Here is a 26,819-nt window from a genome sequence, read left to right as displayed (position 1 = left end):
AAAAAAGGAAGAAGAAAAAAAAAAAAAAGGCAAAAAGCAAAAAGCAAGCCCCGTTCATTCACTTTTTGGCAGAAAAGTGTCATTACGCCCGGCTCCCAAAGCGGGAGCTGAGATGTGCAGCCTCCTATCGGCCCTTTAAAAGAAAAAAAGGGGGGGCGGAAGAAAACTGAGAGTTTTTTTTTTTATTATTTTTATCTTTAAAGAGGGGGAAGAGGTGCGAGCTGCGGGGGGAAAGGACCCCACTTTGGGGGCTTCCCTACCCGCTCCCCCGGCCTGCTGGGGACCCCCCCGGGCCGGGCACTGCCCCTTGGGTGCCCCCAGCCCCAGCTGGGTGCACGATTTTGCCTTTATTACAGTATTTATATATTTTGTTCCTACCTGCAGGAATTCAATTTTAATTGATTTTTTTTTTTTTAATTTCATTTTTAGGAGCTATGACCCTATTTTGAAGGAAAGCCGGGCTTGGGCAGCCCCACCACCCTGCGGGCTGCGGGCTGGGTGGAAGCGGGGGCCAGCAGCCCCCAGCCCCTGGTGACAGCACTGCGCTCGCTCACAAACAGGCTCTGCCCGGCCAAGGGTTCCAAAGTTTTATTTTCCTATTTCTTCAGTACGCTCAGATCCAGCAAGAGATGGAATGATGGCTGGAGTATTTAAAACTGCGTGTTAGAACTGCAAATTATTATTATTATTATTATTATTATTATTATTATTATTATTTGGAGGGGGGTAATACTATTTACAAATTTCTGCCCAATATGCTGAGGAGAGCTAATGCCCTACGGCATTAAATTTATTAACAGGCAACAGTTACCCTCCTGACAATTTACAGTGCAAGTTCAGAGTGTCCTTACGCAGCATAGCGTCACTTTTACATTATTTAAATATGAAGCTGATATTTAAAGAGCAAATTATAGGTACATCTCTGGAGCTAGATGAGTTTTGTAGCTGCCTGGCTCACAATTTGGGAGGGAATCGCTACAAATACTGAAGTGGGGCAGGAAACAAATTTTGCAAGCAGTGGAGTCACCATGACAAAAAATAATTTGTTTTTATTTTAGATTCAGATTTCATTACTGCACTCAAACTACTACAACTGGGCTTTGAGTTATTATACAATCCAAACTGTTTCAATCAGAAACTCTAAGACTCAGTGTGCAATGATTATTATTAATAATAATTAGCTCCTTGGTTTCTTGATAGAAAAAGGCTATCAACAAGCATTTGTTTAACCACAACAAAAGTATAATTAGCTTATCCCACTTAGTAAATCTGTATGCATGCCAACTCATACCAAACTGCTACTTTTACAAAAAATTGCAATAATACAGATCATTTTTCCAGTCCTTTTTGCACAAAATTTATTTACAATGTATACATAAATGCTCCATGATGGGACTATGGAAAAATGCACACGACTGATGTTTTGCCCAGAAAGAAAGTCAACATATTAAAAATAAATCTTCAGTCCATGTTTCGAGCTGCATAAAACAGGAAGTGATGTACAAGGTGGTGGTTGCTGCATGGGGACAATGATGCTCTGATGTGACAATTAGGCTTCAAATACACTGCCTTTCCGTTTCCATGCTTCCTCCTACCAGTCTCCTTAAGACACTGCCTGCAACAGCTGATTAATCATTGTTGATGACTGCAGTTTTTCCCATCCTTCCCGATTTACATCTGTTCAGGCCAATTCAAATATGGTGAGTAAATGAATTAGACATGCAAATTCACGCCCCAGGCTAGAAAGAGAGAGAGACTGAGAGAAAGGGAGAGAGAGAGAGAGACAGAGAGAAAGGGAGAGAAAGGGGGAGAGAGAGAGGAGGAGGAGGAAAGGAGAGAGAGAGAGTGTGCATGGCTGAAATCCTAGGATAGAAGAAAGATTCTTCTGCCTGACATAGTTATTTTAATGCTCTAAAAATCCTGCAAATAAGCCCTTTCTGTCATTTGCAGGATAAGTGTAAGGCTTCTTTTCAATGTAAGGAGGCTTCTGGAGGAAGTGAAGAGCTATGGAAACAACACACATAGTGTGGAAAAATTTCACATTTTTTTTAAAAAATCTATAAGAAACAACGTAATATGGATAACAGTATAATAGCATTTTACAATATTTCACTCTTTGTTCTCTTAATGTCTTATATAGGTATTTAGCTTGTCCCCAGAAGTTGACTTCAGTTGGTGTTTTCCTGCTTGTCAGGGTCCCTGTGAAGAATAGGAACGTCCCTTGGTCCAAAGTCGACGCCAAGAACGGAACTCCATAGTCATTGCAGAAAGACAATGTTTGAAATCTACCGCCGCTGCAGACAACGCGGATTCCCTTAAGCTACTGAGCATGAATGTCCATCACTTGTCCACTCACTGCCGGCTCGCCGGTATGAAGCATTGTGGGGCTTGATGCTGACATGGGCATTCCAGGGTGGGGTGGTCCTCCATGCATCATCATCGCTGGGTGGTGAGGGTGTCCAGGAATGTAGGTATGCATGGGGGGGCCATGACGCAGCTGAGCAGGATGGGGGGGCATCTGGGGCGGGGTATAGCTTGGCTGTCCCATGTTCATACCCATTGGACTACCCCGAGACACATAATCCCCTGGCATACTTTGCAGCCCTGCGGAGAGAAAGAGGCGGGGGTGAGTGGCGGGGGGACTGCTTCTGCGTGGGGCGGTGGGCGCTTTGTGCTCCACGTGCCACGGAGATGCTTCCCATCCAAAATCGTGCTGGGGGCAGAGCCGGCCTGCTGACGGCTGATGTCACCCGGGGCGGTGGCACTAAGTGGCAGCAGCCCTGGCCTGGCAAGGGGGAGCCCTTATCAGCAGCTATCTGCTTGGTGCTCGAGCCCCGCTACTCCGAATCTGTCCCAAGAGTTCTCGCCAGTGAGAGACGGGCCGTACAGCGAGCGCATACGTCGCTGAACAAAGGCCTCATATGAAGCTGAAATTGATAGGATTACTAAGGACGATTGTTAAATCAAACCTGTATTTTTAAACACGTGGAAAAAAAAAATCAATGGCAGTTATCAATTAATTCTTTCCCTGCGATCACTTCTGTCTGAAAAAATCAGACGCGCAACTCAGTCAACCTTTCAGTGGCTGAGAGAACAATAAGAAAAATTGGACCTAAAACAATAAAACCTCCTGCTTTCCGTGGGCCTCTGCCTTCTGCTTGGATTGCTATAGCTGATGGGAACTGACAGGTGTATTGTTTCGGAGAGCTATAAGCTCCATAATCATCAAGGGTGAAAGGCATACGCTATTGCTAAGTAGGTTCAATTGGCTTTAGTTCTAAGTAATAGTGCGCCGTGAATGCTCTGAACACCTTGGAATCAGGTCTCAAGGCTCTAGCAATGAATAGCTGCTTAATCTAGCCTAAAGGAACATTTTTGAACTAATGAAAATTGCTTATAAAATATACTGTACTCACAGCTCTTTAATCAAAAAAGATGATAATATTTTTTGTAATAACCTATTAATTTAATTGGTCACGAAGCATAAAATACATCATTTAAATTTAATTGACCCAGAAACTAAGAAACAATATTTAAATTAACTAAGCTAGAAATTTCCATGATGAGGTAATAAGGCTGTTGCATTCCCAAGCTCGGTGGAGTGTTTTCACAGCTAATTGTTGAAACTTATTTTTGACTCGCGCCCAGAGAAGACAACTCCGAAACACACTTGGCCTTGGTAACTTCAAATGCTCCCTTAATATAAGCAGAGGCACGACAAAGATGCCCAAATAACTGCTTTTAACTCCAGAAACAAAGCAAGAGAAACAGAATTGAGCATCATTTAAACATGGTATCGGATTTAAACATGGTATCGGTGCCTCAGTGTTTCAAACTGCTTTACTTTTTAAATTAAAAAAAAATAAATGTGTATGTCTTTTCCCCTATAAAAAGACAAGAGCCAAAAAAAAAAAAAATCTGGGACAGTTTTTCTAGGCTTTCTTCACGAGGCCTGCCACTGAAGATTGCATTAATGATCTCTATTTTTGTATACTGAATAAGTCAAATCCATTTGTCACACTGCAAGTGATGGCATACTTAATTTGGATATAGTCAATTAGCCTGGGCTAAGCTCCATAGCCTGCTGTGCACACCTCTATTTTGTATTCTCTCTTTTTCCTTTGCCACACGTAATCCCATTATGATGGACAGACAAAGAGAAATAAACTTGAAAAAAAATCAAAGTTTCGTTGATCGCCTTCCAAAACGTAACTCGCCCTAAGTGAAGCTGCTGTTTATTTTACCTAAAAGAAGTCTCTGTTTGGCTTTTTGGTGTCTCGCAGGTTAGCGTAGAAATGTAACTCATGCATCAACTGCGGTTAGACAGATTTATGACACTTTGGGGACATGCTCTTTCCTCTCCCTGCACTGCTGCAGACTGCTTACATTTTGCAAATCAGTCTGTTGCCTTGGCGACGGGCTCCCCCACCTCCCGGCTGCTGCTCGTTTCGTCATGTGGTCAGTGCTGTATAATAGCATCGCGCCGCGGCACCCGCGGACAGCACACGCAGGGGCTGCGCGGCCCGGCAAGCTTGGCTTGAGCCAGAGGGAAGGGAAAAGGAACCGAAGGAGCCCAGGCGCGGGACGGAGAGGAATGAACAAGCATGAAGCTATGGGCAGGGAGAACGTTGGGAAATGCACGGAGAAAAAAAAATATCCCTGGAACAAAGTGAGAACAAAGACCCCATTTGTACTTACTTCCCCCTGGCTTTGCCATTGGGTACCTAGGTGAAGGTTACATGTAGTGCCACTGCCCCTCCATGCCCATATTCATGCCCATTCCACTCATAGGTCCTAGAGGGAGATAAAAATCCGAGAAGATGCCAGAGAATGAGCAAAGTCAACAGATAGTGCCGAAAGCCCCCTTTCCACACCGCAGCCTTCCGCAGGGGCGAGGAGCAATTGCGAGGGAGAAGCTCCCCGCTCTCCCTCGACGGTGCTGAAGGCGAGCAGAAGACAGGCGAGGCGAGGCGAGGCGAGGAGGCAGCTGAGACGAGGGCGGAGGACGGCGGCGCAGTGGCGGCGGTCGCCCATCCATGCCCAACACTACCCCGGGGCTTACCTGGCGCTCGGATGCCCATGTGCTGCTGGCCGTCCATCACGAAGCCTCCCATCGGCTGCCCGTCAGGGTTGTAGGGTGTGCCTTGACTTACTGGAAAAGCGCAGAGGGTTTTTTTTTTTTTTTAACAATGCTCAAAAGGGTTCATGTTGCCTCGCGGCCGCACATAGTCCTTGCCCCATGCCTAAGGACCCCAAGGATGACTGCCAGTGGGGAAAAAACCATCTACGGTTCAAATCAGGCGGCTGCACTAACAAGCTCGCGCAGTTTGGGCTTAATTTCCTCCCGTGAGTTTGGAAATAAATGAAGTTGGCCATCAGAAATATCGGGACGCGATGAGCCCCCGCTCCAGCTGCTGCCGCTGCTGACGTCAATGCCAAGACCTGCATAGGAGCCGGATTTTATGGCCAGAATAGTCACACTGAAATCCCAGTGTGTTAAATTACGCCCGTGCGCTTTTACAAGAGCAGGACCTGAACACGTCCGTGCCAGAGATTTACCTCTAATGGCAAAATAATCAAATGTGCTCGGAGAGAGCACGTCGCCCAAAGGCGTCTTTGACAGCGACGGACGCGGATAGCTGGGCAGGGAGGCTGAGAAAACCAAACGGACCCCGGGTAATGCCAAATACCCACACGGAGCTGCGAGCCAAGATCCCAGGCAGGACTGGCACGTCAAAACTTTGGGTTAAAAAATAAATCCCCCCAAAGGAAAACCCAACCACTCTGGGATCCCAACAGGCAGATACCGAAAGGAAGAGACGAGAGACAAAAGGACCGTACTCGAGTCCCGCTACCTGAACCGTAGGTTTTAACTGTACATTAAAAGCTGCCTTCAGAAGTGAGCTGCCTTGGGTTATTAAAGCACATAAAGCTCTACCTCATTGAATGTCTTTGAACTTTACTGAGTCCCACAAGCGATTCTGACCCCTTTGCCCTTTTGACAGGTAATAAAGTTTACAGCAATTCCACACCAAGCCATGCACCAGGGAGTGGTCACAGGAGCAGCAAGAGCTGGGGAGGAAAACTCAAAACAAATGCAAAAAAAAATAAGAACAACATTAATTCCGAATGTGCTCAGAAAGTCCGGTCATGGAGCGGATAATTGGGAGTTTCTTCTTTGAATTTCATTTTATTTTTCCCAAAATATTTTCATCGTGTTAAAACTATCAGCTTTGCAATGAGACAAAGCTGGTTTTATTTTAATTGTCAATCACTCCCAGCATTCATTTCTCATTTATTTACCAGGTAATGGACCTCCCGGTGAATGGCTCGAGGATGGTTTTTGCCTGCGTGACTCGAATATGGTTACTACTGGGGACTTGCCTGCTCGATTGGACTGGTCTATCATGGGCTGAACTATTCTTCTTCTAGCATTAATAAACCTGCAACAAAAAGAGGGAAGCAAACGGTTACGGAGGGGGCGACTTCCAGCCGTCCCCAAGCCCGTGCCCCAACGCGGGGCTCGCAACTGGGCTGCGTGCAGCTTCAGACACAGCCAACCCCGCAACCCCTGGTGACCTCCGAGAGTACAGGCTTGGGGTTTCCGAGCTGATTTATGTTTGCCTGCTTTTACCACAGTCGGACACTTCCATTTCATCTTTTCATGGGGGAATTAGCGGAGTTTTCAGGAAACAATACCAGCAACACTCTTCGCGATTCAGAGCGGAGCACAAAAACCGGGTGGCGACGGAGGGATGCTCGTAAGGGCATCTGCTACCTCCCCCTAATTAGTGACATTTCTGTCTTATGTCCTCCTCCTTTTTCCACTTTTTTTTTTTTTTTTTATCAAAACCTTCCCCTACCTCTTGCAAACCTAATTCTCTTTTAATGCCCACTATTAAGATAATGAACTGTGATGGCAGAACACCATCAAATGAGGGAACGTCTGGAGTTTTATCACCACTAAGTCACACTGCTGGGGACTTCAGAGCCCTGCATTCCTTGTAGCCATTTCTTGGTGGGTTTTTACCCCCCCCTCCTCTCTTTATGCAAAGTCTGAGGGGTCAAGGCGAGGTCATAGCTTTACAGTAATTGAATTTATAATCCTGTTTTCTCCAGCTAGGCCTGACCATTTACAGCAAACATCTTGTTAAACTGTAATTACTGGACTACTGAAAATTCCCCACGAACAATGAAAAGCAGATCTTTGGAAATAAAAAAGGTACGGTCGGTTTTAAAAACAGTCCTCTGCAACTGTACTCCTCGTGTTTTTTTTTTAGCTCTTCGCCTGGGTCTTGTAATGCCTATTTGGGGAAGGAATACTCAAAAAAATTTGGAGCAAAACAGAATGAGGGGAAAGATCACAAGTGCCCCCAGTCTCCTCAGTGTGTAGTCCTGGTGGCACAGAAATCAGGAGTCTCAAAAGCATGGCTGGAAACCTGTCCCAGCAGTGCTAGAAGAACTTCTCTTGTGGTTTTGCTAATCAGCAAGCTTAGTTAAAAACCATTTGGAAAAAATCTCCATCGAGATTTAATTACGCTATGGCAAAGCCTCTTAACCAGACTTTACATTCTTTGAAAGAGAGAAATAATAACAAAAACATGTATTCCTCAATATTTACTAGGAAAGGAAGAAGCGTGAGCACGGGTAAAACCACGCTACGCTTTGCAAAACGTAGTGCTAAAGTACACAAAGGGATACTTGGAGCTTGGTTTTGTTGCCTTTCCTTGCTGTGGCTTAGCAAGAGCTCTCCTACAGCAGAGATAAAGCCACCGGGACGCTCCCAAAGGAACCACGGTGCCCACCCCTTCCCTGACACCGGCCAGGATAACCATCACAAAACACCACACGGGGCTGTTTGTTTTGCCATCATCAAAGACCAGCAGGGGCAATTTGGGGTTCCTCCTATCTCCCCTTCCTGGCTGCTTCCCATTATGCAAAAGCTCCTGCAAAAATTAATCAAGATGTTGGGCCCTAATCAAGGCTGTCTCGACCAAACGGGCTCAAAATGTTCCACCGCACAAAGGCACAAATTCCAGGCGCCGTGCTGGAAACCTTACACCTGAACTAGGTCATGTTTTGTCAGCAACAGTATTGTATCAATTTTTGTACACACTCCCAGTAACAAAAAAAACACCCTTCAACTCAGCAAACGGTGTTGCAAATCAGTTTATCATTATCTTGTACAAACCATGAAAATTAGAATCATGTGAGCAGAAGGTTAGACTAATTCTCCTTTCTCATTATAAGCACAGGTGTAGCACAAACACCATGTGAAATAAGCAATTAAAAAAATCTGCTTTTTTCCCCCATTAGCTGCCTTAGCGCCATGACCAATTAGAAAATTGTTTAATATCTGTAATCTGCATTTGCAGAAAGCAATTTTCACAGTAACTCTCCCAAGTAAAACAACAACACAAAACCCTGGTACCCCAGCCATTTCTTTTTGCACGCCTGGCAGGCACTCGCTGTGCTCACTCCTTCCCCCAAATGCCCCATTCCCTGGCCCTCTTATTGGGGTGGGTTTGGGGCTGCTCGCTGAAACCTTCATTTGCCAAAAGCTTTCCCCCAAACCCAAAAGAAACCCTGAGCAGCCACACAAACATCACAACCTTCCCCTCCAAGTGCTTTCGGGAAGAATGAGGTTCTCCTTCCAATAAACCATGCAGCTGGAATTTGCCAATAATCATCCAAAGATGTGGCTGCAGTAAAACCTCTTTTCACCTGTTTGCCCCATATTATCACTTAGGACGTCTGCTTTAAGAACGTTTTACACACAGGTACTTAATAGTTAGCTTCTTCCTACGCATTCCTATAAGTATTTTTTATAAGTAGCTGATCTGCAAACCAGCCCTGTGTTTGGATGTCTTCAGGGTGAATTCAGACGCAAGAACATTTTCCTTCTGGGCAAAGTAATAAAATGACATTCTTGCTCCTCCCACTAGAAGTCAAACCGAGGTCAGCTCCCCATCCTTGTATCTGTTTAAATAAACTGGTCCAGCTGTTTGTTTCCAGGATGCCCTTTAACCTTCTGTCCCATCCTCCCTGCCTTTGTAACAGAACGCTTTACTTTGCATTATAGTAGACTCCAAACTACTATGCATTAAAAAAAAAAAAAAAAAAGTATTCACTTTCAAGTTTCTTCCTGCATCCCAAACCTGGAATTCATAAGAAGCCATCAGATTAAAACTATTAATGTGTCTTGCCTTGAGACAACACAACGCAGTGCCGTTACGTTTATAAATCACATCCGAGAACTCTTTGCAAGCAAAACTGTGAGTTAGCTGTGGCTGCAGAAATCCACGGGCATGGGGATAATTTCTTCGTACTCTCTGTTGCTTTCTTTGTTAGAAGGGTCGTTTTGATTGCTCTTTGAATTTCCAAAGTGCTGTGTTGATGTAACATCAGCAAAACCAGTGGAACAGAAAAGCTAAGAGGAAAACTCTCACTGCCCCTTTTCCTCTACGTTCACATTCACCTATCTTAAGGGAAAGAAACCCTGATTCACTCTAATTTTTAAAAGTTCAGAGGAATCAAGACATAAAAAAGGTATTCACATATTAAGAGCTACTCATATGTAGTCTTCTCAAAATACGACTATGCATAAAATTTAAGGTCACAATTAAAACCCCAGCACAATCTTACTCGGGTGAGTAAAGATTCACACAGGCTCAAAGGCTGCACGAAGGGTGTGCTTCCCCCACGCCACTGCTCTATGCACTCTGATGTGGGAGTGCTTTTTGGTTTTTGTTTATTTTCTCCCCAAAGAGCAGAATCAATAGTGGCACAAAGAGAACGACAACTTGTACCCATCTCCCAGAGAACTCTGCAAAACCACATACTCCCAACTTGCTCTTATGCTTTGGCTTGCTTTGTGTTTTGTTTTGTTTTGTTTTTTCTCTTTTTGCAAGGGGGAGGATCTGACATGGAGGAACCGTTTGAACAGTTGGGCAAACACAGAAGTTTAAAGATGATGGTATTTATGATTATTTTTAAAGTTAACTTTTCCTTGCCCTTTTGGGAACATGAGATCATGCCTTCCACCACATCCCGACAGGCGAGCAAGAAGGAGCTCTTCCACCTGCCTAACCCCCAAGTGAAGATGCAGGAAACCCTCTTTTGTGCCATTTGCACTTTTCTAGGATGTTTTCTCTTAGCTCTCGTGCCCTGGGTCTGTCCCCAGAGGTCACCGGCAGTCTCTGTCACTGGTCCCACGGGTGAGAGCCAGCCCCGGACCCGCGATGCCGCGATCCGCCGCTGCACTCTGACCTTCAGCTTGGCCGCCCTCGTCGCGACGCACAAGTTTTGTTTCTTCTCAGCGAGGGGCGGCATGGCTGGTGATGACAAAAGACTATTTTATTTGGAAATTGCCTACAATAATAGCAGCCAGAGAGCGGGTATTTTCGTAGGGTCACAAAACCCTCCGAAAGGCGCAGCTCGCAGGGCTCAGGTTACAGCCCCGGTGACATTTTCTGCATAGATCAGTTCTTTCTCCCTTCCCCTTGTATTTCAGTTCTGTTTAGTGAATAAAACAAGGCCTTCCTTCGCTGTCACAAGTTTCCAAAGTCACTTTTGCTCAGGAATTGACATAGCGATTGTGGGGGCTTCCAATTTGCAGTGTTTGAATGAAATTTCCCAGCACGAGCTGTCTGAAAGCCGATGCTGAGACTCAGTGCTATGTCGTATTTTCCTTTCCCCCAGCCCTGAAGGATGAGGACAGCTTCACACCAGGACTGACTTCTGATACCTGGGATTGCAGCCTGCTCCTTGTCAATATTGTCCCAACACACTGGGTGTGACTGCAAGCCAGGAGTCTGTGGATCAGCAACAATGCCAACAAGTTCCCCCAAATCCCTCTGCCTCATTTTGTCTTCGAGCTCCTTCTAACAAACCAGGTTTAAAGACTTTGGGAAAGCTCATAATACCTACAAACACCATTACTAAAATGTCTCATCCCTCTGAAAAAAGCAGCATCCCTCTTAACAACAAGCAAATCATCATTTTTACAAGAGATGCCGAAATAGCCGAAGACCTTCAAACTCACAAATAATTCACTTGTAAAATCAGCCATGGTCTTTTTTTACATACTGGGATCCTTCATTTATACCCCAATGAAACAACTTTCTCTATTCAGCACTTAATTCCTCAATGCTTAACAGGTTTATCTCTAATAAAAACAATTGAAATGGAAGTGTGCTATAAACCGGGATTATTACACTTCAGTAACTGCATTATTCCTTATTTTAATGTATTTTCTTTTTTTCTTTTTTTTTTTTTTTCTTGGGTATTTGTTTTCCAGAGATTTTTTAAGTAATCAGTTAAAGGGAAAAAAAATACCAAAAAAAAAAAAAAAAAAAACAGAAATGATTTCACAGAATACTTTCAAATGTTTAAAAACAGCCTTAAAAATAAAAAGCTCCCTCTGTAATTATGAACAGAAAAAAATAACTGCAGACTTTTGAATGGTAATCACATCTCCCCGTTCCTAAAATGAGAAATAAATGTTAAGAGTGCTTACTGCCGTTATTAGAAAGTTTTGATCCTGAAGTCAGTTAGTGAGCTTAATGACCCATAACTACCAGTCATTAGCAATCCATGCTCTCTGTACTCCCTTTATTTGTTAAGAAAAAAAAAAAGAATCCAAGACACTCAAGAAACTTTGTTCAATTTAAAGTCAGACCTTATGAAGTCATGTTTGGCAACTTTTCTTGGTTTCTCCTCCTCCTCCTCCTCCTCTAAAACGAAGACAGTTCAGGACTGCAATACATCATTTACAACACTAAATGGAGGTAGGGAGGGAAGAGAGTACATGGGCTGCTAACCACCCACTCCAGAGACGTAATAGCGGAGTTGACTCCAAAGGCAGCGGGTCTATCCATCAGGAGGAGCAGGAAGGTCTCCTGAAAGCTCTCCTCTTCCTCCCTCCTCCGCTGGCAGCACCAGCCCCAGCGCCTGCATATAGGGCTGGGGGTGTCGCAAGACAATATTGAAGAGCGAACAAATAAAATACTATGCAAAACGAGTGATGAAAAACCACTAATTAGCTGACAAATTTGATGTAAAGCACTAATGAAAGCCACGTGTGGTTCTGCAATTTAGTTTTAAAAATAGCTTCTGACTTCAAGCATTACTATGTGACCCCACCGATGTATTCATGTTGTGCATTCAGAAAAGTTGCTTTAAAGCAGGAGAGTGCTATTGAATCTCTCGCAAGCCAGCCCTGCTAATGTACCAAGCATATCAAGTGCAAAAATAGAAAGCAGGGAGATGGGATCAGGTATGTGCTTCTTGTACGAGGGCTGGCTATGCCCTACATTCAGCCAGCCCAACGTGCCAGCTCTGCCCTTGGCTGCATCCTGTGCTTGATCTCCTCCAAACCCTTTAAAATCCCTTCCCCTCCTGCTGCACACCCTGGTTTCTTCTCAAACCACCGTGGGACACATCCTGCCTCCAGACAAGCAGGTTGGGCTCCAGGGAGCCACAAGGTGAGGGTGCCCTGCCACCAGCCCTGTGGGGCACCAAGCAGCTCTGGTGACCACCTCAGGGCAGCAGTGAGCCCAGCGGTGGCTCGTGCTCCCCATGCAAGAGGGATGGCTGATGGCTTTCCATCAAGGCACATCCTTGAGCTCCTGGCCCTGCTCTCCCCTTGGCCCAAATGTTCCCTTAACCCCATCTCCACATAGGGCTGGCGGCTGCTGGATCAGTCTTTCTAGAAGAAAGCTGGGCAGGAAACGCTCTTCCTGTCTTGCAAAATTGTTCCTGTTCCCCAGCAGGATGGAGCTAAAGCCTATTTGTATTTCTTTAGTTAGTTCTGAATGCAAAACAAGGGAGGGACTCGCTAGGGATGGGTAAAGAGCCAATGTGCCCGGGGTAGAGCTCCCTGGAGCTGCACCTCCCTGCTCTGCCCATCTCCAGGGCCTCCCACATCACAGCCGAGCGCTCCAAAGCCCGGGCTGCCACTGGCCTTTCCGCTCTGCTCTCCTCTTTCTCCTCCTCCTGTCCACAAATGCCATTCTGCCTTCAAAAAAAAAAGCCCTGCCGAGATGGAAACTCTCCGGTGACGAGCCGGGTCCAGCTTCCATGCTTCTCCCCGCCGGTGCCACGGAGCCCCAGCAGATGCAGCGCTGCCGGCCTCGGCTGTGCCGGGGGGGCCCGCAGCAAAGCTCATTCCCTGACACCGCAATTCCCTCGTGGTGCAAAGCAGATGTAAACTCGCCCTCAGCAGCCAGATGATGTAAGGGGAAATCTTTAAATGGCAAAGTGCCAGCAGAGCTGACCTCCTGTCTCTTCCCTACTCCCAAATCCCAGTGCAGCTGTACTCTGTTGATCTCCGTGTGCCACAATTAGCCTTTAAGGAATATGGCAAGGATTCATCTAGCAGAGCACTGCTAAAGCTGCTCTAACTCATGCCCGGGACAGTGTTGGCCCAGCACAGCGCTGCAACTGGGTACGCGACAAGCTGTCAGCCAAAATCTTGCTTTCCCCAAAAACACTCACTCCATGCAAGGACTGATTCTGTGCAGGCACAGGAAAATTTGTGGTCCTTTTTCCACTGCAGGCTCTAAGGTTGGTTAATCTCAGTGCCATGCAGTGCACTGGAGGGTGGTCTGAACCTCAATTTTCCATCTGAACTTTCAGGAGAGCCCACGTGGCTGGGCTCCGTAACGCAGGGCCAACTCTGGTGCACACAACACAGGCAGCGCACACCAGCAGCAGATTGCTGCAAACCAACAGCCAGGGTCCTACTCGGCAGCAGGGATTTCCCTGGGAACAGGCCAGAACTGGCAGCAAACAACTTGCCATTGCTTTGCAAACACTCCTCTCCCTCTGCAATTTCCCTTTCCTCTGCTGATTCAACAGCATCCCTTCTTTAAGCCACTGTTATGTTTGTGAGAGGTGCCCACATGATCTCCAGGCTTGCTCCTGCCACACAAGGGGTCTAAACACAGCGAGACCTCCTTCAAGGCCTAAGGTTCTCATCCATCAGCTGGGAGCCTCGTCCTGCCACCTTTCCTCCCCGTTTGTCCCGATGTATCCCGGCTACGGCCTTGGGGCTGGAGGCCGTGCCTGCTCCTCCAGGCCCAAGCAGCATCCCCACACCAGCTCCTCCCAGCCTGTGAGGCCCGGAGAAGCAACCAAAGGGTCACCAACCCAAAAGCTCCCTGAAGAGGAGAAGACACACTGAACCTCTCCGTGGGACCTGTGGTTCGCACGTGGGATAGGCCTTGGCATCGCTCCGGCCTATACCTTGAGAAAGCAGCTCGGGGCAGATGAGGGAAGCTCTGATTCCTGTGGTCGGGCCCTCCCCACCGCGGCTGAGACAACAAACACGAGCGCGTTGGTGTATGCTCTGTGATGTGGGCACCTGCGGAACTGGTTTGAAATATTTTTTTATATATATATATTTTTTTTTTCGGGCTGAAACCACAAAAGACACAACTCTGAATCATGGCCAACCTGAAAAACAACAACACGCTTCTTGAGGATGAACTCCCCGCCCCAAGCCATCCTACGTCAAAATGTTGTTGTCCAACCACTACTAATAACCTACTTGGTAATCTACTTTACCTAAACATAATTTCCCATTAAGTGAAGTAATTCATTTTACTTATAATCCTCCACATGATGGCATTTTATTCGGGGAAGGAGAAAAGACATCCTCGGAAAGCAATGAAAACAAAACACGCACGGGGAGGTCAGAGGAATGTCAAAGATAAAAGGAATTTGTAAGACCGTGGGATGTACAAAGCTCAGCCCCCCAGACGGGATAAAACAAGGAGTATAAACCACCTTTATAAACCTAGGAGGAGTCGGACATCTCTTGGATAAGCCTGAATAAAAAAGGAGCAATTGATACCGCACTTTATCATCAGCCAAAAAGCCACAAGGACTACGGTGCCTGGGCAGAAAAACAAATAATAACCCATGAAACTGTTACATGACCTAGATTTTGTTGAGGACTGCGGAAGTAATACATTATATTTTTTTTTTTTCTGCAGCATCTGCTGCCGTTTCTTTTCTTTTCTTTGAAAAAGTGAAATAAAACACAGAAGCCTCGTTAGCTCTAATGCTGGTATAGCTGGCCATACATCATTTACCCTGCATCATTTAAGGGCAGACAGGGCAAAACGCACGCCCTCTGAAGCACTTCCTCTCCCCGAGCCTCTGGCTGTGTTTCATTTTTGAGAAGAGAAAATTGTTTTATCCAACGAGGAGGCAACATTTGCCCCATTTTTAATATTTCAGGCTGACTTTTTAACCACTCAAAAATGCGGTTTGTTTTATGCAGGTGCAGCCTGAAGCTAGCTCATGATGTAAGTGAGAGAGAGGGTCTCTGAGGGCACCTTTCCCAGCGTGCTGGCGTTTCACTTCGCCGTGGTTAATCACTGCACACCAATCTCAGCAACTGTTGACACAAAATAGGTGGAGATCAGGTCTGTGCAAGCACAGAATACCAGAAAGGCAAACTATATGTAAACACACTTCAGATAGATTTGACAAGAATAGACCAAAACCTGACTTGCAAAGAAATGACAAACAATTACTCTCCCCTTCTCTCTGCCTCTCTCCCTATTATTTATTTATTTATTTATTTTTGGATATCGAGGCTGCCTTCTCTGACAGAAGCACCTCTCGCCCGAAAGAAATGCTAAGCCCTGGGACCTATTTACAGAAGGCAGCACGGAGCCCTCCCCTGGATTGCAACGCAGCACTTCCACAATACAATAGCGCCCTGGATGTTTTGCCAAGCTCAACTCTTGTTTTTAGGCAGTGCACACCTGAGTCTCAGCCTTTTAAGAAGCAGCTAACAAAGACTTCTGACCCCTACCCTGATCCTGCCCTGCAAAGCCAGGGCAGGAGTGGAGAAAAGAGCAACCGGAGAATGTTTGAACAGTGCCTTTTAATCTTATCTTCGTGACACCTGACAGCACATTTGTTACAGAATATTAATGCATCGACTAAAAAGTTTGTCAGGTACAAAACCACCGTGGCAGAGGATGGAAAGCCCAAGGGAAAATATGAATTTTGCTGCATGTTAACTCCTAAAGCACCGAGCACCTCCAGCTCCTCTGCCAGCAGGTAAACAGCGCTGGCAACGTGCAGCACCCTGCCATGGGAACTGACCTTTCTCTCTCTCTCACGAGAAGCATCTGTGCTGCCATGCACTTGCAACTGTTTCCAACACCATTTATTTTATTCACTGAATGCTCACGCTGCTGCTAATTACTAAGCTCATGCAAAATGACTCCATGTTTGCTGCTGAAATAAATGGCATTTCATCTGCTGGTTTTGCCCATCCCAGACCCAGGGCCCATCAGGCCAATGTTCAAGGGCATGCGTGGTCCCCTGGCTCTCTGGGACAGCATGACCATGGTTTTGGGGCAGCTTAAGCCTCCTTCCAGCTGGGGCAGGTGCAGGCTACAGGGCTGGACTGAGCAACAAGCCCAGGGACATGGGCTGAGCACCCTTCCCCTGCTCGAGCTAAAGTCCCGGGGAGCGTTTCCCCCTAAACTCTTTTTATCTCCCTCCTCCAAGCATCTTCCCCTTGAGAAGAACATGTGCCTTTTGTGCGCAAACTGTGTCCCTGCTCCTTAAGCCTGCCCATCAAAACAACTCCCTGCACATTTACACCACTGCATCGCACTTTTAAATGGCTTTCCTGAACCAAAACACACCGACAAACCCAGTGTGCTTCTAAAACCCGGTGATACAACAGTACCTGATGGCTCTGAATCCACAGCTCTTCCCCCTGCAAGCTATTTGCTCAGCTTTTCTAATAATACCTTGCTTGTCTGGCAGCTCTCCAGGGCTGTCTAAGGCAATATGCAAGCTAAACATTTTTCGTCTGATTTCAATATTTTCTTATGAGTAACTATACAGTATTTTACCTAGCGAGTATTCCTGATTGCTGTAATTTAAGAACAGAGAAATAGACTACAGATGTAATATTATTATTACAATTGGCATTCAAGGTGAAAGGCATAACAATTAGCTAAGACTTAGTGAAAACATAAATGTAAAAATCTGCTTTAAAAGCCCAGCACATGGTATGTTTAGAACAGCTAATTTACCGCACATATTCCGAATTGCTCAAATGGTACAACAATTCACCCAGCAAGATACTTTTTAAACGTTTTTCTTGGGGTTTTGTGTGTTTTTGGGGGGAGGTGGGGAGGTAGAGGGTGTGATTTTCACATTGCAAACACCTAATGTCTTATTTTTCTTCAGAATAACAAACTGTATATGTTCTTTAAACCTGGAAAATAGATTCTTTCTTACTTCTATTCTTCTGGGCTTTGTATGCATTCCCATTAAAGAAGCAGTGTTTAAATGGCATCTGTAAACATATTCTTGAATTACAGAAAGAAGAAAAGTAGAATAGTTTCCAAAATCTGACGGTCTCTGATTAATTTTGCATTGCTGAAGTTGAGAGGATAATTTGTGAATGTTTTAACATTTACAAGTAAATAAGTACTTGCATTTACTGTATCTGATTACTGAGAAAAGTATTTGTTATGTTATTACACAGATTCAAATTGCATCTTGACCTTTTCTCGTTTAATCTGTTTACTGCAACAAAAGCAGTAATAGATAAATCTGAAAACAAGCGTGTATTTTACCCACCTCTAACTAAAGATCCCCGTGTGTGGCATGCTCTGCAAAGCAGCAGAGCAAATGCCTTGCCTGTTTATTGTATCCTGCGATTTGGTAGGCAGTGGGGGGTGAAAATCCACCCCTGCATACAGGATCGGCACCTGCTTTTGCTGTGCTCCCTCCTTCAGGCCTCCTCCCCCTCTTACACCCTAAAAATAGTGCTTAAGTGGGACTAAAGTGGCACGCTGGTCATGTGCTGGCCTTTTGCTCGGGGTGAGTTTCACCCTCGGCGAGGGAATTAAGCAAAGCTGATGTCTGCACTAAATGCCCAGCCCCAACCGAGTCTGGCCACCCCCTCAAGGGGCTGCAATGGAGCTCCGCCACGTGCACATGGGAATCACGGGGCAACAGCAGCCTGTGCATTTGGGGTGTCTGGGGTGTGATTTGGATGCGCCATGCCCCAGGAACAGTGAGATAAATAGGACTTCTCTCCAAAAGATGGTGGGGCGGAGAGCCGTGCGGCTGCTCCTCCTTCCTCTGCATCTCTCCCAGCCTGCATTGGATTTTTCATCTTTTATTTTTATTTTTATTGAATTTCTTCCTTATAAAGTTTCAGCAAAAATAACTTGAGCTGTCTCCAAGAATGAGATTAGGGAAATTTGCATTATTTGATCATTTTTTCCAGTGTATTTGGTTGGTTTGTTGTGTTTAGTTTTTTTTTTTTTTTTTTTTTTTTTTTGCAAACCTAGGAAATTATACACAAAAATGACATTTAAAGAAGCCAAGGTCATAAAATCAAGAAGTCAAGAGGTAGGAAACTGTATTGCTAGAGCGGCTTGCATCCTATTCCTTAATCCACTTTATAGGCAAGCAGTACGGTCACCGGCTCACGGTATGATTTTTTATAGAGCCCAAAGCCTCAGTCACCACAATGACGGTTATGTTACGAGAACAAATCACTATCATGTAGAAAAATTGATCTCTACAGGAAATAAACATCGTCAAAGTTGAGTGAATAAGGCAGCGAATGGCAAGAAAATAAAAGCTCCTGGCTGGAGCAGCTGAACGCAGCGCTGGAGGACAGGATTTTTAGCTGCTGCCTTGGACTGCTTGGGAGCTTCTGAGTAAATCATCAAAACCTAACTTTTCACCAGCAGTTACCAACTCCTTGTGCCTCTCCTCTGTGCTCAGCACTGGAGCTTGGAAATGTTAGATGCCAAGACACTAAAAACTTGGAGTTTCCATGAACTCGGAGATTGTTGGGCCTCTGAATGTGGATAACGTGCCATCATTCTGAGTCAGCTCAGTCCCAACCCGACCCCAAACCAGTGGATGGGCTGGGTGAACCTCCTGCAGGCTCAGTTCCTCACCTGCACAACCACAATACTATGCTCCCTCTTTGCAGGGGAACTGTAAATATATCGTGCACATGTGTGCATATACAGGTAAGTGGAGGTCAGTGGAGAACCTGGGTATTACAGTGGTGAACGCTACAGGAAAGCCCATCAGGAATTATTAATTCCATCTTCAAGCAGGGTTTGAATACGGCTCAACAAATGAAGCGCTGACGAATGAGGGTAAGATAAAATATTGACTAGCTGCTCCATCATTGTCTGGTCTGTGCCCTAGATAACACAAGGGCGTTTTGGAAACAGCAGAATGGAAACACCTAATAAAAGGCTGGTGCTCCCTCGCTTTGGAGATTTAAGAATTTGTAAACTTCATCTCTCTATATATTTATAAAGATAATTTTAATGCAGTTGCATGCATTCTATGTAGAGAGAGAGTCACATTTAGATACGTAAACACAGAGAGATACATAAGGGCATTATTATACAAATACACAGACCTTTACCTGTGTATTCCTAGGCTTTCATAAAGCAGAACCAAGCACCTGACACCTAATACAGCCCTTGATGAGAATTGACCTCTCTCCTTAGAGTGCCATGAGTAATTATTTGCCATTAGTTCTTAACAGGACGAGGTTCAGCTGGGATGCAGTAAACAAGGAAACCGTATAGATTGTTCAATATAGCCTGGCTGGCTCTCAGCTGAGGTAATAAGTGATTGTATCACACCTCCTGGATATTTCAATCACCAAGCAGTGGTTTTTATCACAGGGGAAAACCACCTTATTAACCTGCACTTCATCAGGTCCCTTCCATGTCCATATATGCAACGCTGTTGAGACTACCCAAGTTGCCCCTTCCAGCTCACGTTGCGGTACTCCGAACCCCAAAGTGCTGCGGGGTTAAACGACTAGCAAGGCGAGGACCTGACCAGTTCATTTAGACTGATGAGGTATTAAACTTGGCTACCTCCCTACCTGCAAGAGTTTTTGCAACACGGTAAAGGCTTCCTGCTTCCCACGGTGCAAACACCCAACTGTGGCACAACGGTGGTCCTAAGAGGCAACACTGCTGATTTGCAGGCAGAATTGTTACTAAAAAAAAGGGAATATGGAGGGGGGAAATCCTCCACATGGGTTATTAAAAAAAAATCCAACTTACACACAAGAAAAAGGGTCGAGTTAAAACTGTGGTATTTTTGAAGACATGCGCCCTACCACTGGTAGTTTTTATGGCACGTCTCACATCATCACCCCATTCCTGTGACTCCTCCGCCATCAATAGGAGTTGTGTGCATCAAGCCGGGGAGCCCGAACACCGGGCAGGCCGTATGTGAAAAGCACCATTTTTTCGTTACGGCCGAGAACTGAAGTATGCAACTAGCACATACTGTAAAGGCATTCAAAATATGACAAAAAAATTGTTCAAATGCTTTCAATCTGCAGAAAACAAATGCTCTCTTCACTGACTTCTCTGTGGCAAACTTATAATTCTATCCAGAAAATCCAGCATTCCCAGTCTGGGCTAACGACCATGCTACCAGACATGAGTTTATGTTTTTCATGCACATTTCATGTATTCCCACATGCTGTGTTGCTGCCAATAATTTATGACTGATCTGCACCCAGCCTGCCCTTCAGCATTTTATTTAATCTCTGCAACAGTGATTTACAATGACTCATCATTAATACAAAAATGTACATGTGTGTTAACAAGTTGGGAAGAATCTAAGGAGGAAGGCGAAATTTTTTGAAAGTTGTGGCTGAATGACTTATGAGCCCGCAGAAGAAAGGCGAAGCTAAACCAGAAACGATACGTTCGCTCTTCCCCGCAGCAAACAATTTGGGCAAAAAGAACTGGTTCTCATGCACGCCGCGTTACACAGAAATGTATTTTTCAGGGAAAGGCTGGGAGAGGGTTGCCTGCGCCCCCAGAACCAAGGAGCTGTTGCTCACCCCATGGCCAGCTGCTTCCTGCGTGTTTGTGCAACCTGCACACTCAGCCACGGCCCCACAGCCCCCTTGCTCTTCTGCACCCACCACAAACAGCTGGATTACTACACCCTTGCATCTCCATCCACCACGTGTGACTGAAAAAGCCCTGACCGGCTCTACAGTGTTAAATCTTGTGGGGCTGGGGAGGGAAGGGGAATTCTCTCAATAATTTATACAATTGTAACGCCACGGCAGAATTACCAAACGAGCTCAAGCAGAGGAAGCCTGCCCTACATCCACAAGACTTCAGTTATAATGTATTTTGACCTACTTTTTTTTTTTTTTTTTTCCTTTCCTTGCACATAAGGAACTTATAAAATCACATCTGACACAAAGCCAAAGTAAAACTCAAATCCAAGGCGGGATGGGTACTAAAAACCACCCTGGAAAGTCACACGGGACAAATCCCACCAGCACTAGTTCAAAGCATCCCATGCTCATCATTTGGAAAATCTTTGATGGACCATCCCAAACTGACTCATATGCCCAGGCTGAATCCTGTGCTCAGGCCAGACCCCCTCCCTGTCCCTTTTCCTGTGCTGTTCCTGTCTGAATCTGCTCCCACCTTCACCCACAGCCTCCAGCCTTCAATGCTCACCCAACATGCAGCTCCAGCTGGAAGCTGATCCGTGTCCTTGCCTGAGCTGCTTCAGCCTCCCTGTATCACCCAGGGGAGCTGTGCTTCCAGCTTACCATTAAACAGGACGCCTGACAAACACGGACGGCCCCTACACCAACCACACCACCTCTCTTTCAACCACAGAAATGAGGGTATCAGCTGGACAAAACCTGGAGAATATAGAGCTGAAACAAACACTAGTTTTTCCTGGCTTGAGCCAAAATACTGCAGTTTGCGTTTACTTGTAACGTGTATTTTATGTTTAGTGCCTTTTATTCCTCCATTTTAAAGTATCTTGGAAGCCTACTTCACATGTACTAAGTATTTGGTATTTCCCTTTATTCGGTGTCTTAAAGGGCTTCAAAAAATTGATCTCCCAGGGCTGCTGTGGGGTCACAGAAATTGATAACCCTTACAAGCTATGCTTATGTGAGCCCGCCTGCGTCTCCCAGATAGTGCACTTTGTAAATTAATCCTCCAAAGGCAAATATATTGTAAGTAGCTTGTTATCTCTAAAGTACTAAATTGAAGAATACATGGGATTATATTGACAGAAATTACATTTTCTGTAATGGGGTTTAATATATCTGAAATCTCTCCCATAGGCTCCCACTCTCTCTAACACAGGAGGGTTTGTTAATGTAGGTGCAATGGACATCAAGACCAAATTTATTCACCAAAATGGATTAGGCCATGTAATCAGACCTTCAGTAATATTAATCTCTGACACTTATTGAACGGAAAAAAAATACTTTTGTCTGCAAACTGGCATTCCTCCCTCCCTTTTCCCCAGCAGGCTCGCCGTTCGCCTTGGCCATTTTCTGGGTATTACTTCAAAGAGGATAAGGTTTCCCATCATAAACACTAATCTAAAAATATTAGGACAATTAATTAGATACACTTAGTTTTACAAGGTATTAGATTGCAATACACTTCAAATATGACACTAGCTCAGGGACAGTGGGAGAAACCTGCATTTCGATGCAGGAACAAAAGGTAATAAATCAAACATTTTTAACGGGTTTGCTGTTGCATCTTCACACTTAAATCACAGGTAATTTTCACCGGGGGCCTTCACCACATCTCCAAAAGTTAGCAACTCAAAATCCACTGCACAAACAGCACAGATCCCAATTTCCTTAAAACAATCACTACTACAGCAAGTCAGGGGCTCCAGCAATCCTCGGCCAGAATAAATAAATACACTTGCTCCACACAGTCCTTCAGCAGGAAAGAGACAGATTGTCCTCAACGTTTGTTCAAGCTTTCAAAAACTGAACGTTTTAAACAAACCAATAAATGGATATAACGATGTCAAGTCAAAAAGAAAACCCCACCAACAGCATTAAATAAAGCATGACAGCAGCACAAAATAACAATACAGTCTGCAGAAATGGGGCCCAGTGCCCATTTTTTCACCCAACTTCTCAATGACAAAGTTCTCCAAATGGATGTGGCCCTCTATTGAAGAGGACACATCCTCAGCCAGAAAGGAGGACTGGTACCCAGATGCAAACCCACTGAAATCGCTGAGAAATCGATGGGCAAGTAAAAACTGCTGGTTTTCTGCAGCGGCAAACCTCCTAGCTCCCATCATGGAAACCACTTGCCCGTCTCTACCACTTCTGCATCGATAAACTGCTGGGGGAAGCAGACAAGGCAAGGTGTGTCCTCAGAAATGCAAAGCGTTAGCCGGAGGGTGCCGGCGGCCGTATAAAAATACTAAGGAAAATTACTTACCAATTGTTCACTTGAAGTATAGTGAGCCCTGTGTCTTGTGCCAACTGCTTTTTCTGTTCTTCTGAAGGGTAAGGGTGCTATAAGACACCAAAATAAATATATGCATTTAAAACAATGTTTTTTTTTTGCCTAGTTTTTTATTAAAACAAAACAATAAAACAACAAAACAAAAAGCAATAAAAAAGAAAGAAAAAAAAAAACAGAAGCATGACATCTATTATTGAAAGGTGAAAATGCTGAGGTGTGTCACTCTTTTATAATTATTAATGGGCTACTACATCACTTAATTAATGGCAGTAAAAGACAAGCCAATTATAAAGATTAGTGAAGTGGAAAAATAACTACTTAGGATACTGGCAGTACCTTCATACTCAAGAAGGGTATTTGTTGCATTAGCTGGAAGTTTTTACACTTGTCTCAAATGAGTGATTAGACTCAAATCACAATTCTTTTTTTCCTGTATTTCACAAAACAATGAAGAATGCGATATAGCACTTCACTAGGAAACTAAAAATGAACTGATGATTTTTGAGATAGCGAAGACAAATCTTGCCAGTGCCCCAAAATAATTTGCAAATAAGATCAGCATCCTGAACATAAACAAACGCCTGCATTTTGAACACAGGCCAACACAAGGTCAGCGATCAGCACATTTTTGCCTGACATTAACATAGCTATGCTGCACTAATCCTAAGAGACGGAAAATAAATACTGGTTTAATTGAAGATAATGTTAAAATTAAATCATAAGTTAAGTTTCTTGTGAGAACTTGATTGCTTTCTCAGAAAATTCACTTCTGCATGAATACAGATTGCTTAATAAATCAACAGCAAGAACCACATCCAAGTTCGAATTTAGAAATGACATTAGCAATATCATTTCTACCCTTCCCCTCCATGTAAAAACGTCACCGTCTCGCAAGGAAATGGCCAAACATTACAAACGTAGCAATCCCCAGGAGAAACCCCGCTCTGGCTCACAAGTCAGAAAGCTCCTAACTTGGACGTGCAAGTGTCAGCGCACACTGACTCCAGATCTGGGCCGCTGCGAGGCACTTCATAACATTTCAGTAAGATCGCTTGATAAAACTGTTTAGACCTACCCAAACATTGCATTTAACAGTTGTTTGTCAGAAAGCATTTGCTGTTATACACACATCCGTTTTTTCCCAAATAGTCCTATATTCTTTGGACGTATTCTTCAGCATAATATTACAGGAGATGTAAACTGAAACCTTGTAAAGTGTAAGAATTTAAAACCTCATAAAAGTCAGCGATCTTATTGGGACCGTAACTATTTAGCAGCTTTTATATACTCTTGTAAACAGCTTAATCTGACATCTAATGGCTCCGTTGCAGGGCTGAATTACCTCACGTCCCCAAATATGGATTTTTGCTGTAGCATCCTGTTGCCCAATGTGCCCATTTCAAAGCCCGCTGCCATGGCCATCAGCTCCAGAAGACACGCTTACCCTGCCAAACGTGGCAGGGAACTTTCCATTCTTCCACAAACACAGTTCTTGACAGTAAGCCCACAGATAACCTGAACATCTGTAAACAACCCGCTCTACTTTGTGCACGTTCACTTCTTTTTATGGGCGATTTGCATTTTACACATGCTAAAGTCCAGTATGAATTTTAGAGTCTGCCTTATATATGCGTTCATCCCCAACAAAGTCATATTTGACTTACATCCATCCATCTGAACATAACATTTTGCTTCTCTTCAAAGAAAAAAAAACTACAGAGACAATTTGCAACATTTTCATCTTTATAGCTTGCTTCCCGTTTCATTACTTTGCTATCAAGCGAGGACAAAATTATACTTTTTTTTTCTTATTTCACTTTGCCACCTTACATGTGATCTAATTTTAAGTAATTGAACAAACTGTGTCTAATTTCATGCAGCAAGCAATAATTACTAGACAGCCTCTAGCTATTGGAATTGAGAACTCTGTCTCCATTAAGCAATTTTCAATTGTTCTGGACTTTTTTCCAAATAGACAAGACTGGATAAAATTAGCCATCAGAATAATACAGTCACTGTAAAAATAATTGCTTTAAAAGTCCCAAACCCCAAATTCCTTAAATTGTGGGATGTTTAAGGTCATCTGATTATTATTTTTTTTTTGGTCTCATAGCCTAGCACAGCATAAACTTTTAATTTAATAAAAATCTATAACTCCCAGAATCACATGGCAGCCACGACTTCATGTCGCTAATCCCTCTTAGCTGAAGGTTCCCAATGCGGCAGGCAGGCTTTTCAACTACAACTGGGTGTGTTTAAAATATCTTAAACACTGGGCATCCTTATTATATAAGCTTTCTGCAGATCGTACCAGTTGTTCCTTTGTAGGCTAAAAAAAAAAAAAAATGACTTGACAAAGAATCAGCATGCCACAGGCTAGGTTGCTATAAAAACATTCAAAGCCTTGTTGCATTCCCACCCACAGGGCTAGGAAGGCCTGGGCTACAGGCAAAGGCAGACATCACATTGCAACAGAGAGAAAGGGGGAAACCCTGAGAACTGCCATTTTATGAAGAAATAGGAAATTCACTCAAAAGTGCTTTTGCTGATCTTTATTTCACCCAGGCAGCAAAAACAGGCACGCTCCTAAAGCTTTATAATGGCTTGTTTAAAGGCATTCAGATATGTATGGCTTTAATTGGGTATTTGCATGTGTATATATTTTATATATAATAATTGCACGTGTATATATATATGTATATGGATATATGGAAGTGTGTGTCTTAAAACAATGCCCTGATTCCCGTTGGCAAGTACACCTATCACTCCAGATCACTTTGGGATATCAAAGCAAATTGTACCACTGTTCGATAAACAGTGACTCGAGACCTTTACTTTGTTGTGTACATTAGCTCCTACCATTATCTCTTAAAAGCTTAATTATTTGCAAACAATTGATCAAGATGGGAATTTGAGAAAAGATATGCTGGACCACCGGGAGAGCTGCAATGCATTAGGAGAGCAAACAGAATTACCTTTAGGTCTTACAATAAGAATTAACGATTGGGACTGTGCATGGGGCAGTGCAAGTAGCTGTAACGCTCTTGCTGGAGTGTTTTCCATTTGATCTGCATTAACACCTCAAGAGCAAGTGAAAGCCATAAAACGGTGATTACGTATAGGAAGGCTGACCCTCCTTCCCAGAACCAGCCTGGGGATGCTGGAATACTGCAGCCAGGCTTTCTTGCCAAGGCCAGAGAAAAAGGGAAAATCCAAGAGGAAAAAATAAAAAAATAAAAAGGAAGGAAGCAGGCACGTAAAAAAAAAAAAAAAAAAAAAAAAGACATTTGAAAGAATAAGGCTGACAGCAAATGACCGAGTCGTCCAGCTCCAATATTTTCTGATAATCCCTGCTCCTCTGGATTCAGTAATGCTGCTGCAGCATTATGGAGCTGCATCCACCGAACAGTATGAGCCCTAGTGCTTTTCCCTTACCATAAATCTAGCGCTGAAATGTGGATTGTTTGGCACCATTAATGTGTTTTTGAGGCTCTG

At 44.3% G+C, this 26,819-nt stretch overlaps 1 protein-coding gene across 6 annotated transcripts in view; it reads right to left on the bottom strand.

The window, feature by feature from the left end:
* Positions 1–1,029: 1,029 nt before the first annotated feature.
* The window catches only part of MEIS1 (Meis homeobox 1), a 105,790-nt gene continuing 80,000 nt past the window's right edge, over positions 1,030–26,819 (bottom strand). For 4 of the 6 annotated variants that reach the window (XM_068675638.1, XM_068675640.1, XM_068675637.1 and 1 more), the window contains 4 exons: positions 23,298–23,374; positions 6,381–6,443; positions 5,063–5,148; positions 1,030–2,604 (listed from right to left, as the gene is read on the bottom strand). In XM_068675638.1, coding sequence (XP_068531739.1) covers positions 2,321–2,604; positions 5,063–5,148; positions 6,381–6,443; positions 23,298–23,374 — 510 coding nt within the window. In that variant the 3' untranslated portion in view covers positions 1,030–2,320. Of the gene's footprint in view, positions 2,605–4,698; positions 4,795–5,062; positions 5,149–6,380; positions 6,444–23,297; positions 23,375–26,819 lie in introns of all 6 variants that reach the window. The other 2 variants (XM_068675641.1, XM_068675642.1) reach the window with 2 other exon arrangements.

The sequence above is a fragment of the Anas acuta genome, chromosome 3 (genome assembly GCF_963932015.1).
Source record: "Anas acuta chromosome 3, bAnaAcu1.1, whole genome shotgun sequence".
In the NCBI taxonomy this organism is placed as follows: domain Eukaryota; kingdom Metazoa; phylum Chordata; class Aves; order Anseriformes; family Anatidae; genus Anas; species Anas acuta.
The sequence above is the reverse complement of the archived record's forward strand: the minus strand, read 5'-3'. Positions and strand labels throughout refer to the sequence as shown.